Source organism: Porites lutea, chromosome 3 (genome assembly GCF_958299795.1).
Source record: "Porites lutea chromosome 3, jaPorLute2.1, whole genome shotgun sequence".
Taxonomy (NCBI): domain Eukaryota; kingdom Metazoa; phylum Cnidaria; class Anthozoa; order Scleractinia; family Poritidae; genus Porites; species Porites lutea.
Genome location: NC_133203.1, coordinates 42754353 through 42770910, shown reverse-complemented (window position 1 = coordinate 42770910; position 16558 = coordinate 42754353). Strand labels below are relative to the sequence as shown.

General features: G+C 39.0%; 1 protein-coding gene across 1 annotated transcript; it reads left to right on the top strand.

Moving 5' to 3' along the window:
• Positions 1-611: 611 nt before the first annotated feature.
• Positions 612-16502, top strand: LOC140931179 (checkpoint protein HUS1-like). Its single transcript, XM_073380935.1, has 8 exons — positions 612-738; positions 4661-4788; positions 6751-6924; positions 8283-8390; positions 8839-8913; positions 9064-9163; positions 11613-11735; positions 16280-16502. The coding sequence occupies exons 1-8, from the start codon at positions 687-689 to the stop codon at positions 16363-16365; spliced, it is 846 nt and encodes a 281-aa protein (XP_073237036.1). The 5' UTR covers positions 612-686; the 3' UTR covers positions 16366-16502.
• Positions 16503-16558: the final 56 nt, after the last annotated feature.

Below are 16558 nucleotides of genomic sequence, written 5' to 3'. Positions count from 1 at the left end.
CGAAAATACAACAATTTGAACTTCCGAGTATTCACAGTGCGTGACACCAAAATAGGAATGCTGTCTCGTTGAAAAAAGTCTCTCCTCTTGATTTTCAGCAGTATAACCATTTCAGGTATTAGAATCCGAATTAGAAGATATGTTTATTCGCACGTATGCTAGTTCTCGAGTGAAAAGAAAGAGCTTTTATAGAAAAAGTGAACTCCAGATGTTTTGTTGATTTCGGGCGGCCATATTGGTGCACCAAAACGGTGCACCAATATGGCGTCTCCACACAAAGCTCTACAAAGGTACGTGAAACGTCTCTCGACGTTTCGGCAAATAACTCAGAAACTTTGGGCCACAAAGACCAGCGACTTGGACAAATTGTTTAAAAATTAGTCTTTTAAAACATTTCATTTTCTTGGCTTCTTTGACTCATGACTCAGTTTTTCTTCAAACTTTTATTGAAAAATTTGCTTTAAATTCTGCATTTTGGAACAAATTATAGCCACCGTATTGTTCACATGTATTTCTTCTATAAATAACAAAAGATCGTTGCCCAGACAGAGGGTGGTCTGCCTGTGCCTCGACCAAAATTGGGTCGAGCTAGACGTACCTGATGTATTGTGGGTATTTTCAAAATGGCGGTAGTTTTGAGTGATTTGTGACTTTTTCTCCATAAACCCTCTGATAAACCTGCCAACATGCGGTTTCGAGCGAAGATTGTGGACATCAATTGCATCCAACATTTCACGCGTAAGTAGTTTGACTTTTTCTTTAATGTTTATCCGGGTAAAAGTAACTTCGGGAGTACAGTGTGTGGTCCTTGGTCCGCGTGTAAAAGTCATTAACTTGAATATCTTACCCGAATCTTCACGTAACGAGCTGAAATACTCCCTGAAGATAGCTTTTATGTTCCTGTCGATAATCCTGAAGTTTCAAGTTCCAGACATAAATATTTTGCTTGGAATTCGCAAAAAGGCGACCGTTTTCGATGGTCCTTGGTCCGCGAATCTGGTCCTTGGTCCGCGTCTCAGGTAAGCAGCACGATAAAAACGTAAAAATGTTATAGTTTCCACTCGAAAACGTGATTTTCGCAGTATTTCTTGTATTTTCTTCTTTTCTTGATGCAATTAAGCTAAAGTTTTTTTCGGAAAATGTTGTGAGCATAAAATAATCTGCTTTTCTTTCAAAGACTTCAGACAACAGTATCCTCGAGTCTCCCACACGAGCGTCGACGAGCGGTTTTTAGCGCGGTCGAAAATAATTACCAAAAACTCTGTATGTATTCGAGGTATTAAAAAAAGAGAACTTGTAGACATGTATAGGGACGATTTTCAAAACATTTTTCGAAAACAAAGGCCGTCGCTTTTTACTTTGGGAAGTTTTATTCAACCAAGGTGATAGGTCGCGGACCAAGGACCGCTTAGCGAAATCTGGTGATATTTTTCAAGAGTCGCTAAAACAAAAAATTCAGAGTCTACAGCAATATGCTTCCAACAGCAGAAATAAGTTGATCTGAAAACCTGTTCTGCAAAAAGGCAAGTCTTCCCGTTGCGTTTTAGTCATTTGCAGGCTAAGTAAACATGACCATGTAATTTACGGTGCCGCAAAAATCCACACTTCAAGAAAGACAAATTAACCTACCTGTCAACAAACTTTAATTTCGCGTCTTCACCCGCAGCAAGAAAGCTGAAACTTCGTCATATGAAAGAATGCTAATCAGTAAATCACGATATCTTTCATTATTCAACGTATTTTTTTTCTCGACGAAGTATTTTATCATTTTCGGAAAAGACGCGGACCAAGGGCATCGCGGACTTCCGCGGACCAAGGACCACATACTGTACATATCAGTAAGCTAATTGCGTAAGACAAGATTTTCTACTCTCGCAAATCCCATAAAAAAGTAAAGTATAGCATTAATGGGAATGTTTTTTCTGCTAATAATACATCAGAATGCATGAGATTTTTAGACTTTCAACTGAACGATTTTCGAATGTCAGATATTATTTGAACTGTGGGACCGGATGAAGAAATGAAAGCAGGGAAGATTGTCACTCTAGTTAGGGGGTCATCGACATATTCACCTTTTCCCCGCTTAACCCCGCCCCCCTCCCACCCACCCCCTTCTTAACATCCACTTGACACTTTGCTGCCCAAAAAGTCACTGCATTCCAGAAGGAATATTGACATAATACGTGAACATGTCAATAGTGTCAACACAATTTATTGCTCAAATTGTTTGATGGATTTCCTGTGACACTTGTACCATCTACGCACAACTTGCCAAGTGAGGAGGAATTCGAAGAAATTAGCAGAGTTTGCCACTTGTGTAATTAAGATAGACTTTTGCACATTGTAAAAGTTATCGACTTTATACCTTATTCAGAAATTACTTAAATGCAGAGAAGATCATCACAGTTAATTATGCAACTTATGCAGCTGCGAAAAGAAAGCTTGAATAGGGTAATTTCCATAACCAATCTGTCGTCTAAACAATGGCTTTAGAATAGTCCATCCAAAAAGGGCCAACCTTAAAACCTTTTAAAATTGTCACTTGGTTAGCTCAGTTGGGAGAGTGCCGGTCTTCTGAGCGGGAGGTCACGGGTTCAAACCCTAGCTGGACAAACACTCAGGGTCTTTAACTAACCAAGAAGAAGGTGTTGCCTTTGTAATGACAACTTCAAATGGTAAGACGTTCTAGTCTTCTCAGATAAGCATGAAAAACCATAGGTCCCATCTCACAGCACTTTCACTGATCTGTTCTTGTGGGATGTAAAAGAACCCACATTACTGTTTGAAAAGAGTAGGGGAGATTGACCTTAGTTGTGTGGCCAACCTTCACGCGTTGTGGGATTGGCAAAGGATGGCACCTTGCATGGGATCTTTGAGACTCGTTCGTGCCCATTCCCTCTGGGCAGGTGTGTGTCCAGGAAAGCTGGTAAAAAAAACCTTGAAAGTTACAACTACTGTATTGGACTGTCCTAAAACTATACAATCTTGGAGGCCCCGTTTGGGTAAAATTCCAACAAGTGACAAGGCCTTGAAACAGCAACATAAAACCAGATTAAATGGCTGCAAATGACATAAAGATGGGTAAAACACCGTCAGTTAGATATCTTACTTCTCAAAATGCCACATGATCGTATTCAAAATTCGGTCTAATAGGACCTCAAAATGCTACTTGGAATGTTACTTTAAAATTATTTCTGTCAGCAGCAATTGTTGTATTCATGCAATCCATGTAACCATTTGAAGACTTCAATTTTGAATTTTGTATGGACTGTTGTTCTGAAGCTTTTTATCTCAAAGCTTCAGTCTTGACAAGAATTTTTTGAAACTATTAGTTTTTGCGCAGAGCTGAAAGAAAAAGAAAAGTCACTGTGAAACTTTAAATGGAAAAGATTATTTAAAAATATGTTTGAAATTAAACATCATTCACTGTACATCAAAAATATGCAAAAATAATGTAATATTTGGTTTTCCCTACATTGGTCTAGTACACATTATTTAGCCTTCTTTACCGCTTTTTATAAGCTAGGCAGGGTGATTGAGGCCTGATGAAGTGGATTTTGTAAAGGGAATCTAGGATGGGGGTAGGGAGCAGGTAGAAAACTCCAACCAGATCAAGGGAAAACAATGCCTTTTGTGTAATAATGTCTGGTAAGTATGTAAATTTGGTGCTTGAGGAGTTTCTACCTGCCTTGAATTGGAGGACTTAAGACGGAATCCATCAGAAAATTGAGTAGGCTTCAATTTTCATCCGTCAAAAACCTTGTACTAGAATAATTTAACAATATTGCATTCTTTTTTACATTATCCTCTTGAATACGTATTGATATATTGTTAAGACAAAAATCACATGTCTCTTGTAGGATTTACCCTGCATTGTAAAATGCAACCTTTATTTGCTTTGTTTTCTTTTCGTCTCATTTCACACCACGTATTTTTATAGTTATCATCTGGAGAGTGAAAAAGTGCTCTTTCAAACTTTGTGATCACACATGCATACATTCTTTATCTACACAAAGGCAATGAACTCAGAACTTAGTAAAAATACTCCCAAAAATGTAGATTGCTATAATATATGTTCATCTGCGTTATTGAACAAGCAGGAGGTCAAGATGGCTGGATATCGGTCAAGTCCTTTTTTGTGTTTTTATGGACCAGGTTGAAGTCGAGGTCGATAAAAGGGCAAAAAATATCAAGGTTAATATCCAGTCAGATTGACTGAACAAACTTGGTCAAAGATGGCTAAAAGGAGAACTTTGTCTTGCAAGACCAATGTGGGAAATCTTGAATGGGCAAGATGGGTCTTGGGTAGCCAATCAGATTAAAAGATTCTCTTCATTTTGCCTGTTTGTGGATTCAGAGGTATCAGTTAGCATTGTGCAATCAACTAGGTACATTTTTGTACCTTAAAATGTTTAATGACTTGTCTGTTGAAGACAGACTGAAGAACTTTTTGTATGAGGTCACTATACTAGCAATATGAGAGTGTGGTCTTAAGCTCTGGTGGTAAAAGAATAATGTGAAAGTGGAAACTTTACATCTGTTCAGTAAAAGATGAATGCTGACCTTGTCATTGAAATCAGAGGATTATGATTTTGCTGTATGCATTGAACAAGATCTATTAACATTATCGTACCATACGTATCTATTTTTGGTGCTACAGGGGTGCTAGGAACCATATCCCGCATGGCAAAGATGTGTGCCCTACGACTGACACCAACAAAGTTGTACTTTATTCTGACTGACAATGCTGCTGTTGGAGGAGTGTCAATCTGGTGTGAATTAACACAGGTTAATAGCTATTGATAAACTATGTATGTCATTTTGTGAGTTATAGGTTATAGGGATTTATCTGATCCTGTCCAACTTTGCTTGCTTTATGTTAAACTTTGTGCAGTTAGGAGGTCCAACCCCTTACCCTTAGGCTTATATTATACAGCTATTTCGAGAAAGGTTGTCAGGAAAAGTGCACGCGACAATCCTGAAAGGCATTGTGGGTGGTTTTGAGTTCTCTTTTTTTCAAAGAAATTTGAAAGAATGGCACAAAAGGCCATGGAAATGTGTTTGCGAGTGCTAAAGGAAAGTAACAAAAGTAGGCAGCTGACAGCTACAGTCGTCAGGAACAGTGTATTGATCATATCCCATATTACCTTTTGGGATTGTCACGTGCACATTTTTTCCGACAACCTTTCTCAAAATAGCTGTAGACCATTTTTGAGAGAAAAGGTACCCCTTTTTGTATACCTTTCCGGTGATTTTGTCACAAATAGTTATGGTGAGTCCTGGGACTCATCTTGTGAAAAAATCATGAGTCCCAGTCCAGAATCATTGAGTCCCAGTTGTAACCACACAGTTAATCTGAAAACAGACTCCTAACTTAGTATTACACTTTACTGAAGTAAAAATACACTCTTTCTTTTGTAAAGCACAACAAAGACCAAAAGAAAGACAGACCGTAAGCATTGTTTAACAACAGCACAAGAACAGCCACAGAAATCACACAAACAGGATGTTCTACAAAAACATCTTCAGATTGATCAATCAATCTTTGCGTCCTATGGGACGCATACCACAAGTAGAATTTTAGTTTTCTGTCAAATCTGTGGACTGCATTTAGATCTTCTTGCATCCCATCCACATTGATGTTGAACCCTTCCACCCACCCTACCCACAATAACAGAAAAAATAGCCAATTTTAAGAACACATTTGTTCTGCAAATGTGTTATAAAGTCTCCGCTGTCTACTCAGTATTTTACTGCAGGCCTTTAATCGTCAGTATCCACATTTAAAATCTCCAGACTTATCTCCACACAAATTACCTTCAATGAGGAATCAGTGGGGAGAATGTGCAGGGTTGTCAGAAAGTTTTGAAGTAGACGACTGATTTGTTTAAGCAGCCAGTCGAGGGATATTTTATTTAATAAACGTCATCTGTAAAAAAAATGCCAAACGGAGTAGCTGGCCGATACTAACGAAGTAGGCAGTGGTTTTTGCCAGCAGCTGTCTACTTTTGACAATCCTGGAATGTGAAAAATGATCAGAGCATTTTTGAACCTTTCCTCTTGATGATGTATTGGTATTGTTGAGACGAAGTTACTGCTGGTCCCCCTTAACCCTTTAAGCCCCAATATCAACATACAAATTCTCCAAACTGATCTCCATACATTTCCTTTAAGAATTAGTTGAGAGAATTTAATAAAACATCAAGGCGTTTTCTCTTTCATGATCATTTTTTATATTCTCACAACCTTATCTCTTGACAATGTATGGACATTGTTAGGAGAAAATTGCTGTTGGTCACTACTGGGACTTAAAGGGTTAATACTTAAAGGGTTAAGTACCTCTCTCCTCCTCAGCAGAGGCCTCCTTGTGTTGTAGGGACCAAGGCTATTTTTATTGGGATATCCAGTGGGAGCCTCTGCAGAGGCGAGAGGTTGAGTAACTAACAGTTGGTCTTGCCAGGTTGAAATGCAGGGTTACATGTACTTTTTAGAAGTTTTTGTCTCAACAAATTGAGCTACCCAGTCCATATAGCCTGAATATTTAAATGAAACATGCATTTTTGGTAGTTCTTTAATTGCTATTAATGATTGGATGTACATTTGTGTTGGGGAACAGAATGAAAAGTGCTCTGTCACTCAGGTAATAAAGTTCAGGCTGTTTCTGCTCAGCATGGTTCCCCGTTGTGTTTGACAATGTTCTTAATATGTAAATGATTTTAAAGAATGTTCTTCATTTGTTTTTGATTTCAGAGTAATTTCTTTGATGAGTACCGCATTGAAGGGAAAGATGAAACCAACAACATATATCTTGAGTTAATGCCAGAAAATCTCACAAGGGCAATGAAATCAGCTGCCAGTGCACAAGCAGTGAAAATAAAGCTGGCAAAGAAACATACCCCATGCCTGACATTTGAGATTACTTTGGTAAGCTCCATAATACATTGACAACTTGTAGTGTATGACCATCATTGCAACAATAAATTTTGTTACAAAACTCAAATGCTAGATTCCGAGACAAAGAACTCATTTTCTTTGTGACTGATTTATACATTACAGGTCAAAATTAAATTCAGCGTAAAATTTAGGCAAAAAAAAAAATCTAGGCATGTCATCCTTTAACAAAATCATTAACTAAGACATGTAAGAAGTGGCCCCAATGAAGCAAAATGTGAGTGCTGATTGCTCAAAGGACAAGCTGGAATTCAAGTTTTTTTTAGCCCTGTCATGCCAAAGTTAAAGTGGGATATATGACCCTAAAAATTATCACAGGTTGAAAGGCCATAAAGTGAATCGTGGATTTAACAATTTTTAAGTTGTAAAACTCGTGATAATTAGTTATTTTATGGTGGTTTTAATAAATGTGGCTAAATGTAATTTAGGCAAAGTTAACCTCGAAGCAATGCTGGTCAGCGGTTTCCCCAGCTATATTAGGGGTGGCCCGATGTATCCAGCAGGGGCACCTCGTGACTTATATACGCAGTTGCTTGCTTGCAGTTCTTCGCAAAGTGTTGTTTCAATTGCTTGCTGTTTGCCTGCCAGTTTGTGCTTTGGTTTTTCCCATCCCTCCCTCCCTCTTGGTGTGGGCTAGGTAAGTATTGGGTTGGTAAGTATTCCACTGAATTGTTCAGTGTGACGGTGCCTGGTGGGGGCCGCTCGCAGGGTTGCCATGGATACCTCCTCCTCATGCTAGAGCATTGCCCGGCTCCACCAACTTCGAAGGCACCAACGCCCATGCTCATCTATTGGTGATGAGTTTAAAGGAGAAAAATACCATAATATGTTACTTTGAAAAAAGTGACAGGACTGCATACCCTGCAATCAAGAAACTTTACCATACAAAACATTATACATGTAGCTAATTGCAACATTTATGAAAATAATTTTAGACAGTCACCTGAAAATTGGCTTTCTAAAGTAAATGCAAGCTGTTATAAAACCGGCATTGCAATTTGACAGCTATTCATTCAGTGTACTTGTACATACAGTAATTGGATGCCGATAAGGCTGTCAATAAAATGCAAGTAGATTACTTACTGACAACCATGAATTTGAAGTAATACAAAATGAAAGTGGTCTAAAAAGACTAGTGTAATTTGAGTCAGGGGACTATGAAAAGAATAAGGTCCTTACTGACTGTTGATCGTATTTGAAATTCTCTTTTGTTTCATAGGGAAGAAACATTTAGTCTTCTAGGAGAATCTAGCCAAGTAGGAAGCACACTATCATTTGACAGTAGATATTTTAACTACCCTCATGTTTCTGACTGGATTGTTATTTTTCAGCCATCCCTTACCAGTCACACACGAAGTGTGATACATGATGTACCAGTTGGTGTTATTCCTCAGAGGAACTGGGAAGAATATGAAGAACCAGCCATGCCTGATTTTGATGTGAGTATTCAGTATCGCATCTTTGAGTTGGCTCCATGACGACTCCATGATTATTTTGGGCTCTCACACAAGAAATAGTGTTGCTAGGTTTCACCATTTCCCCTCCTTTAGCCTGCATAGCGGGTGCAAAAGTGGGGATGGGGAGGATGGGGAGGAAAAGAAAAACATGAATGGGTAAAGTACTTTCCTTTCCTACCTCCCCCTCTGATGACCCCCCTGCAACACAGGCTACCCTCCCTATAGAGCGCTTTATTACCAGTCATTTTGTATCCCTGTGTTCCTTTGTGCATAGTGTGTGGTCAAAGAAGAAGTGTAGACAAGCAATAAAATTTCCCTGTGTTAAATGCTAAGCAATAAACAGTACTACGCAACAGTGCAACCAAAGAGGTTTTATTTGTTCTTTGTTTTTTCTCATTGTTATGCTTACTCAGTGTTTGTTGTTTTTTAGGTAAGCATCTACATGCCATCAATGAAAGTGGTAAAAAATGTAACTGAGAGAATGAAGAACCTCAGCAATTTTCTGGTTAGCGTTTGTATTTCTTACTGACTTGTATCAATTTATAACCGCTCTTAATTTATAATTTACCCTACTTTTTTCCTTACGCGTACCGCAATAATCCTACCCTCCAAATAGAATTTGCTGAATTGTTTTAAAACTGTTTTTCATTGGTAGATACTGTCCGCCAATCAGAATGGTTATATGACTCTTGGAATTGAGACTGACTCGGTAACAGTTAAGACCCATTTCAAGCACCTGGACACGCCTACTTGGGGTATGTTGCAGAAAAAAACTTAATCTATATGGAATTGTGTACCTTCAATTAATATTAAGCGGTCACCGTTGGGGGCTTATTAGCCGCGTATTACAGTTTAACCGCTTAATACCGGTTTGATAAACTTAAGAGTTATCCAAGAAAATGAAAATGGTGAAAGAGCGAAATATCTATCTCATGATAAACTGACTTCCATTTGTTTCTACCTCTGCTTGTGAAACGTAGGGAAGAAAAAGAAAATTAAATGCCGTACACCGTGCAAGTGAAGACATAAAAAATAACTCTTTGAGACCTCGGAAGAGGTGACCGCGACCGCTTAATACAGATCATTTTTACTGTAATAAAGGGAAGTAATTCAGGTGTCGAGACTTGGCAAATGACCGCTTGATACAGGATTGACTGTAGTATTTATCTAATTGTCTCGATTAATGACTACCACACAGGCTATCCTAACGTCACTCACCTTCCTTCAGAAATGACCGTTTTTTGCCCGAGGCGGTAAAGTCGTCTTGTTTAAAAACGGTACTGACAGTCTACACGTATCCGTTTTTGCTCAAACACGGAGATTTTTTTTCTCCAGTTTGGCCTTCCGTCCACACGTATCTATTGAAAACGGTCACCGAAAACATATCTTTTAAAAACTTTTCTGGGGAGAGAAAATTTTTGAAAACGCCGTTTGCTGTTCCATGTGAGTGGGTGAAAACAAAGGGTTTGTGAAAACGGTTGCATGTACGTCACAGTGTTGGATACCAGTAAATGCGCATGCTCCAGTCAAAGATTGTACCGAACCGTTTTTCTTTCATTATTGCGTTTTCGTGTGGCCGAGCGAAAATGATAAAAAAACGCAACATGTAGACGCAGAGGTTTGGAAGGCGGAAAAAAGTGTCCGTTTTCAAGCAAATACGGATACTTTATATTCAAACAAATGGACGCAAAATGGAAAAAAAAACCGTGTAATAAGAAGCTAGAGGTTGCTACTGTATTTTACATTTTGTGTATATTTGGTGGAGAAATTTTTACTTTAAACGTATTATACGTTGCTTGGAAACTGCCTACCTACACCTCCCCTAAGCCAACATTTTAAAACACTTACTTCTCACTTAGCTTAGGGCAAAATTTTGGCTTAGGGGAGGGGTAGGTGGGCAGTTTCCCAGAAACTTATAATGATCCTAATGTGTTAGGGAAAAGTCAGGGAATATTTTGAAACTGATACCTTTGGTACCCGTGGAATAAAAGTCTTAAGGGGCCTGCCATAGTCGGCCAGGCCAGACCAGTTCCCAAGTTCGCAGAAAGAATTCCACTGTTAACAGGGGCACCCAACGAGAATATAGTTCAAAACCACTTAAACATAGCATTGTTTAACGTATGTTAGTATATAAACGGTAGACATAGGCATATTTTTTATCCCCTAAACATTTTTCATCTGTTCGGATTTCGTAGCTGAAAGTCTAGTGATCCGGAAATTATAGAAATCAAAACTTACTTTTTCGAAATTTTCAGCGAGAAAAAAGGCTCCCAAAAATTATAGGTTACCGTTTTAAGAGTTAAAATCCGTTAAAAATGGGCAATTATACCATTTTTCAGATGTTCGAAAATCCTAGGAGAGGCAGGCAAGCAAGAAATTTTACAACAAATGTTCCGAAAATTCTAGATCTCTAATCGTCTTCCGAACAGATATTTTCCGAAAATGGACGTTGGGTGCCCCTGTGTTAAGACAGATCAGCCAGATCAAACTCTTCTTAAATCAGACGCAAAGCAGTAGAAGAACTTTAACGCTCTAAAATGCCCATTTCGTTGTCAAAATAAAGGTCCGATCAGCCAGTTCTGACCAGTTTTACTAGGCGCTCTTAGTAAAACTGACGGGCAACAAAAACGTTCAACTTGTTTTGCGACGTTGCTGAAAAACGAGTTGAATAGCGGTGTTGCGCGTTTTACCACCCACGTTCAAACTGTAAATTGTAAATATCTTATTATCCACTCCCCTCAGGGTTTTTCAGGGATAATTTACAACACTGGTTGGGGGACTTTTGCCAGACTGCTTAAGGCGCAGTTTACAAGTAATGAAGGAATGAGTAATGATGCCCCCATACATGAGTGTGAAAGTGAGATAGACCACTACACCGGGCACTACGTGCCTTACTCTTTACGAAGAGTGTGTGGGTTCTTTAACGTCCCACAGATTTATAACATGTGCAAGGGCTTGTGAGACGAGGCCTACGGTTTATCGTCCTTATCCGAGAAGAAACCTGTTAACAACCTGATTTGTTGCCAGACAGGTTTGATGTGGATGGTAAAACGCGCAACATCGCTCTTCAACTCATTTTGTAGCAATGTTGAAAAACAAGTTGCATGTTTTTTGTTGCCCGTTTTACTGTACCTTAGTCGAGGTAAGTTTATTTGCCAGTGATTTTAAAAATCGGCTTATTGTTTATTTGAATTAATTTTGTAGAAGGCGATTCTTCGCAACACCACAACCGTGATCCTGACAAGATGGCAGAGGCTAGAGTCGATATAAAAAAGTTGGCGACTTTTCTTCACGGGCAGCAAGTTAACCCAAGTAAAGTCATATGCAGTAAGTATATAATATTTTTTCCACCGTTGAATGCCGTGGTTTCGTTTACAACTCGAACTTCCACTCTGTAGGTTTCTATCATTAAGGGCGGATTTCCATTTTCGCGCAAAATTTACGTATGTAAGTAAAATTGAGGTAATGTCTGAAAGGTCGCGCCTAAACGTCCAAGTTGAGCGAGGTTCATCTTTGACGTTTACGTGCGACTCTTCATACATTGCCGCAAAATTTAGTGCTTACGCGACAGTGGAAATCTGCCTTTACTATCAAGCCAGCTCGGATCTGAACGGCCAGGTCTTGCTGTCACGCAGTCGTAGATTCTGTTAGAAGGTTTAAGCCTTGCTGTCATATTACCTCGTTCCCAGGTCCTAATAGCGGAGCTCCACCCGCGCGCGAAGCGCGCGCGTGGACGGAGCCCCATAGCTAAGGAAATGTGGTAATCTACCCATCCGAGAAAATTTGGTAATCACGTGACCGTACGCCCGACCGTCCGTCCGCACCACAGGGAAACCAATGTTTACTTTCACACTTTCTAGCTAGTTTGGGAGCCCAATAGAAAACTAATTGCACATCAATGTTGTGATCAATTGACAGCTGTCAAAACAGGATATCCGCTGACCAGTATCACCTGACCGTACTGCGGGCTCAAGTGTCGACCCATCGAGGTCGAGTACTTTTTTGAAGTTTCCCGCTGACAAATTACCAGTTTCAAATGATCGCAGGCTCAAGTCTATTTTTTCCAATGATTCATATGAAATATGTTGTGTTTATGTCACTATGGCCCCGCACTGTCAAGATTTTGATTTCAAACTGACCTCGGACGCGAAAATTCAGCCACTTTTTTTTAAAAATAAAGGCGGGGAAGACCTTTTCTTACCATGGTCACGCGTTGGTCACGCTCTACGTCCAATTTTTGTACTCTGATTGGTCAAAATTTGACAGGTGAGCTCATGCGGAAAATTTATGCAGCATCTTGAAAGTTGTTTACTTTGACAGCTAAAGCTGACAGAGTTTTGTGTCAACTTGTGATGTTTTTAACTGTCTTTTTCCACTGGATGTACAAAATGAAATACAGCTGCTATCAAGAGTCTTCTGTTATCCATGGCTGGTTTGTTTATTGGGTTTTTGGTTGAGAAATGCGTCGCTCGTCAAAATTGGGTAATCTGATTTCGGATGGCATCGCTTTCGTCTTTCACCTTGCTCAATGCGTAAGAGGGTTTAAAAGTCTCGAGCAACTATGGCCTTCCTTGATATCTTTCAGGAACTGAATCTCGAATGGTAAGCCTGAGTAATTATTTTATTTGATGTTTGTTTTTGTTATATCTAATTTCATGAAGTCGAGCACAGTTTATGCGGCAAGTTTTTGCACGTTTGTTAAGATCTGAGTCAATGATCTGATCTAGTATCAGGTTTGATATAAGCTTACAGAACTTTAAAAGGCCTTCGGCGGATATATTTTCTCACGGCAAATAGAAAAAAAACGTTCCGAAGAATATTTAGTTATAAATTTGGCTGTAGAAAGAAAACTTTGAGTGATTTTCTTGCTTCAAGGAGTTCATCTTTGAAAAAAAAAACAAACACCGGGAGGCCGGCTGAAAGTAAAACAAAATAAACTTAAGCTTAAGCTTTAATCTTAAAGACTCAGGATTTTTAGAGACACTTTAATAGTTGTCTTCGTGAATGAAAATTGTTGTCTCAAATGTTTTACCGAATCATATTTCTTTTATTGATTGTTAGTAGTCTCTCTTGCAATTTTAATCGCTTGTCCGTGGTGTTTGTTTTCATCGTTCATGAACATCGCTTGCAGGAGTACTTAGAAACGTCGCGCGTATCAAACGCTTTATAAGATTACACATCGTTATAACTGGAACCATCAAATAACAAAAAATAATGATAATAAATTCGTTATTATGTTGAAGCGTATCTCCATTAAAGTTCATTCAAACACTCGACCACACTGACAGCTCGCACTAAAAATGAGAACCGGCTGGCCGTATGGGTGATTTTGGAAATTTTTTGAACGGTTTCGCTAAAAACCCACGATTGATCGTCCTGTACATTGAAAAATTGTGAAATGCCGTATTCTGTCCGAGGTCTGTATGATAAAAAGTACTGTTTCACCTCAGATGTGATGTATAAAAAGTATAAAAGGTTGGTTTACACACCCTAAGATTTGTTGGCAAGAATTTGTAAAGTAAACCTGTCGAACGCAAAAAAATGCGGCCTGATTTGTTTTCCAAGAATTTGTTTTCGAGGCCTAATCTATGGTGATCAAGAGCCATTATGGCTCTTGAATGTGATAGAAGATGTTTGCTATTTTTTGGGTGTACATACATGTATATTTAGGCTATCAACTCGATGTAGGATGTTTCACTCTAAAATAACTTATCCTTTCCCTCAAAAGTCACATGAATGTGCCCTTAAGTTAACTGATTTGTGGATTACAAGGTTATTGTTTGATTTAAAATATAAATTTATTAATGGGAGCTTCGCTTTTAGCCCTGGCTAAATCTATATATTAGGTTATAGAGAATACTTCATGGAAAGTGCGGGCGTACGGTATTTACGCACGAGTTGTTGACGTATCAGAAATCGAACGAGTGAGCACAGCGAACGAGTGAGATTTCTGATACAAAAACAACGAGTGCGTAAATACCGTACAAAGCACTTTCCATGTGGTATTGTGTTTATTATATATATACTGAGATTTTAATTCTTGTTTATCGTCTTTAATGACAGACCAAGACAAAACTCTGTTACATGAATTCAAGTTAAAAACTCATGCAAGGATTATAACATAAACTTGAATTTCTGCCAGAAATTTAACATTACAGCAAGCAAATAATGTTAAAATATTAATTCTAAACTTTAATCCGAGTCGGACTCCTCAATTCGGATTCTCTTCCACCTTTTTTCGGTGGTTTCGGTGACGGAACTCCTGGTTTGAATGGTCGGCGAGGTAGTAAGCGCATTAATGGAAATCGTAAATTGTCCTCCACTTATTACTGCTCCATCAAAAAAACTCATCGGGGTTTTACTAGTGCAAGTGCTCGCAGCAGCAGTTTCATTAGTTGCAGTAGTTACTTGTGTTTGCGACGATGCTCGGCTTAAGATGCCTGATATGTTTTTTTGTTGATTTAGGTTCAAGCTACTATAGTTTGTTATGCTTTGCACGTTCTTGTGCCCACTTAACTGCATTATATGCGTTGGCGGAATTTCACTGTCATTAAGTTTTTGAATCATGTGTTTACGAGCACTATGGTTCGTGAGTCGCTCGTTGTTGATGTTTGCTTTTGAAGCCATTGTTTTCATCAAAGCGTTTAATTTATTTACACCCATAGGTGCCGACTTGAACCAGTGTTTTTTGGAGCCGTCTGTTTTCGTGTGGTTTATTCCCAAGTAGAATGGCGAATCGTCAGCCATCATGTTTTCCGGTCGCTTTTCACGGTAAATTTTGTACGCCACGACAGGATCTCGTTCATCACCAGTTGAAAAAATTTTCGGGGAAACTTTTCGAACGTTTGAGGCGTCTACTCCAGACCTTGTTTTTGTCTGTCTTTCATTGTAAACTAGATAGTCGTTACCTTGTGCGTCCTTACAAAGCTTTACATCTCCCCAGCACAAATCCCTATGCTCTTGACAACCACGCATTCCAAAATGAATGGTGTTGTTCAGCCAAACAGTATTCAACAATGATTCAGCAGAACAAACTCCAAGCAAATTGTTTTCGTGAAGTATATCGACTTCTTCGTCCGTGATAGCCACAGCGGCTTTGTCCTTGTTGCCTCGGCCTGCTTTCTTCAGCTCTTTTTGTTTAGCCTGTAAACACTTTCTAAACAATTCAAATTCTTTATCGTTAATGATACTCTTAGTATAATTATTTTTCTTCAGATGTCTTTCAATACTTGAAACAAGGCATCTTAAACTTGAAGGCTCATAATCCTCTCCGTCTTTACGTCTCACAGAACGAATAAACTCCGCAAGGTGCTTGTTTAATTCTGCGGGCTCTATGTCTTGCACTTCTCGCTCGTCGTTCTTTTCGTTTCTCAAAAACGTTTCCAGCAATTTCACATCTCGTTTCGTTTTCTCTTTCGTATTCCTGTTTTCGAGACTTTCCACGTAATCCTCGACTGAAGTATCGTGATCAACAAACCTTTTCTCGTTCATGTTTTTAAGCTTCAACACTTGCCAAAGATTTCTTTAACAAAGTGAAATGCTGCCAGCTGAATGAAAATCACCTTGTTACGGCTCACACGTCAAAAAACATGATACGCAGCACCTGATTGGACGTATCGTTTTCCTCACACGTGAAAAAAGCAATACGCGCCATTTGATTGGCTGTCGGGTTCTTAGACCAGCTTGTGAACCAAATTTATTTCGCGCCTTTTCAATGGGTAAATCTCAGTACATATATAATAAAATATTTATCTGCGCTTATAATTTTTATAGAAGCGTCACGTATTTGTCATTCCATTGGTTCCATTGAATATCGTCAATATCTGACAGTGAAAATGTAAATGTTGTTTTTGTTGGTATTTTTTTGTCAGATATAGTACATGGGAAAGCTGTTCAGTTCCTCTTGCTTCATGAAGACCTTTCCCTTCAATATCTCATTCCAGCTGTTTCTCTTTGACGCTGATTCTAGTAAGGAGCAGAAATTAATTCCAAGTGTTAACCAAGTCACAGCTTACTGATCAACCCGGCTCCTTCACAGGTCCTTGGGACGGTAAAAGAGCTGGGGAAACTAGTAACCAGGTTGCTCATTGAAGCTCTTCATACGAATGAGACGGTTGCGGTAACTCTTTGGGCAGCGGATGCTTATGAAG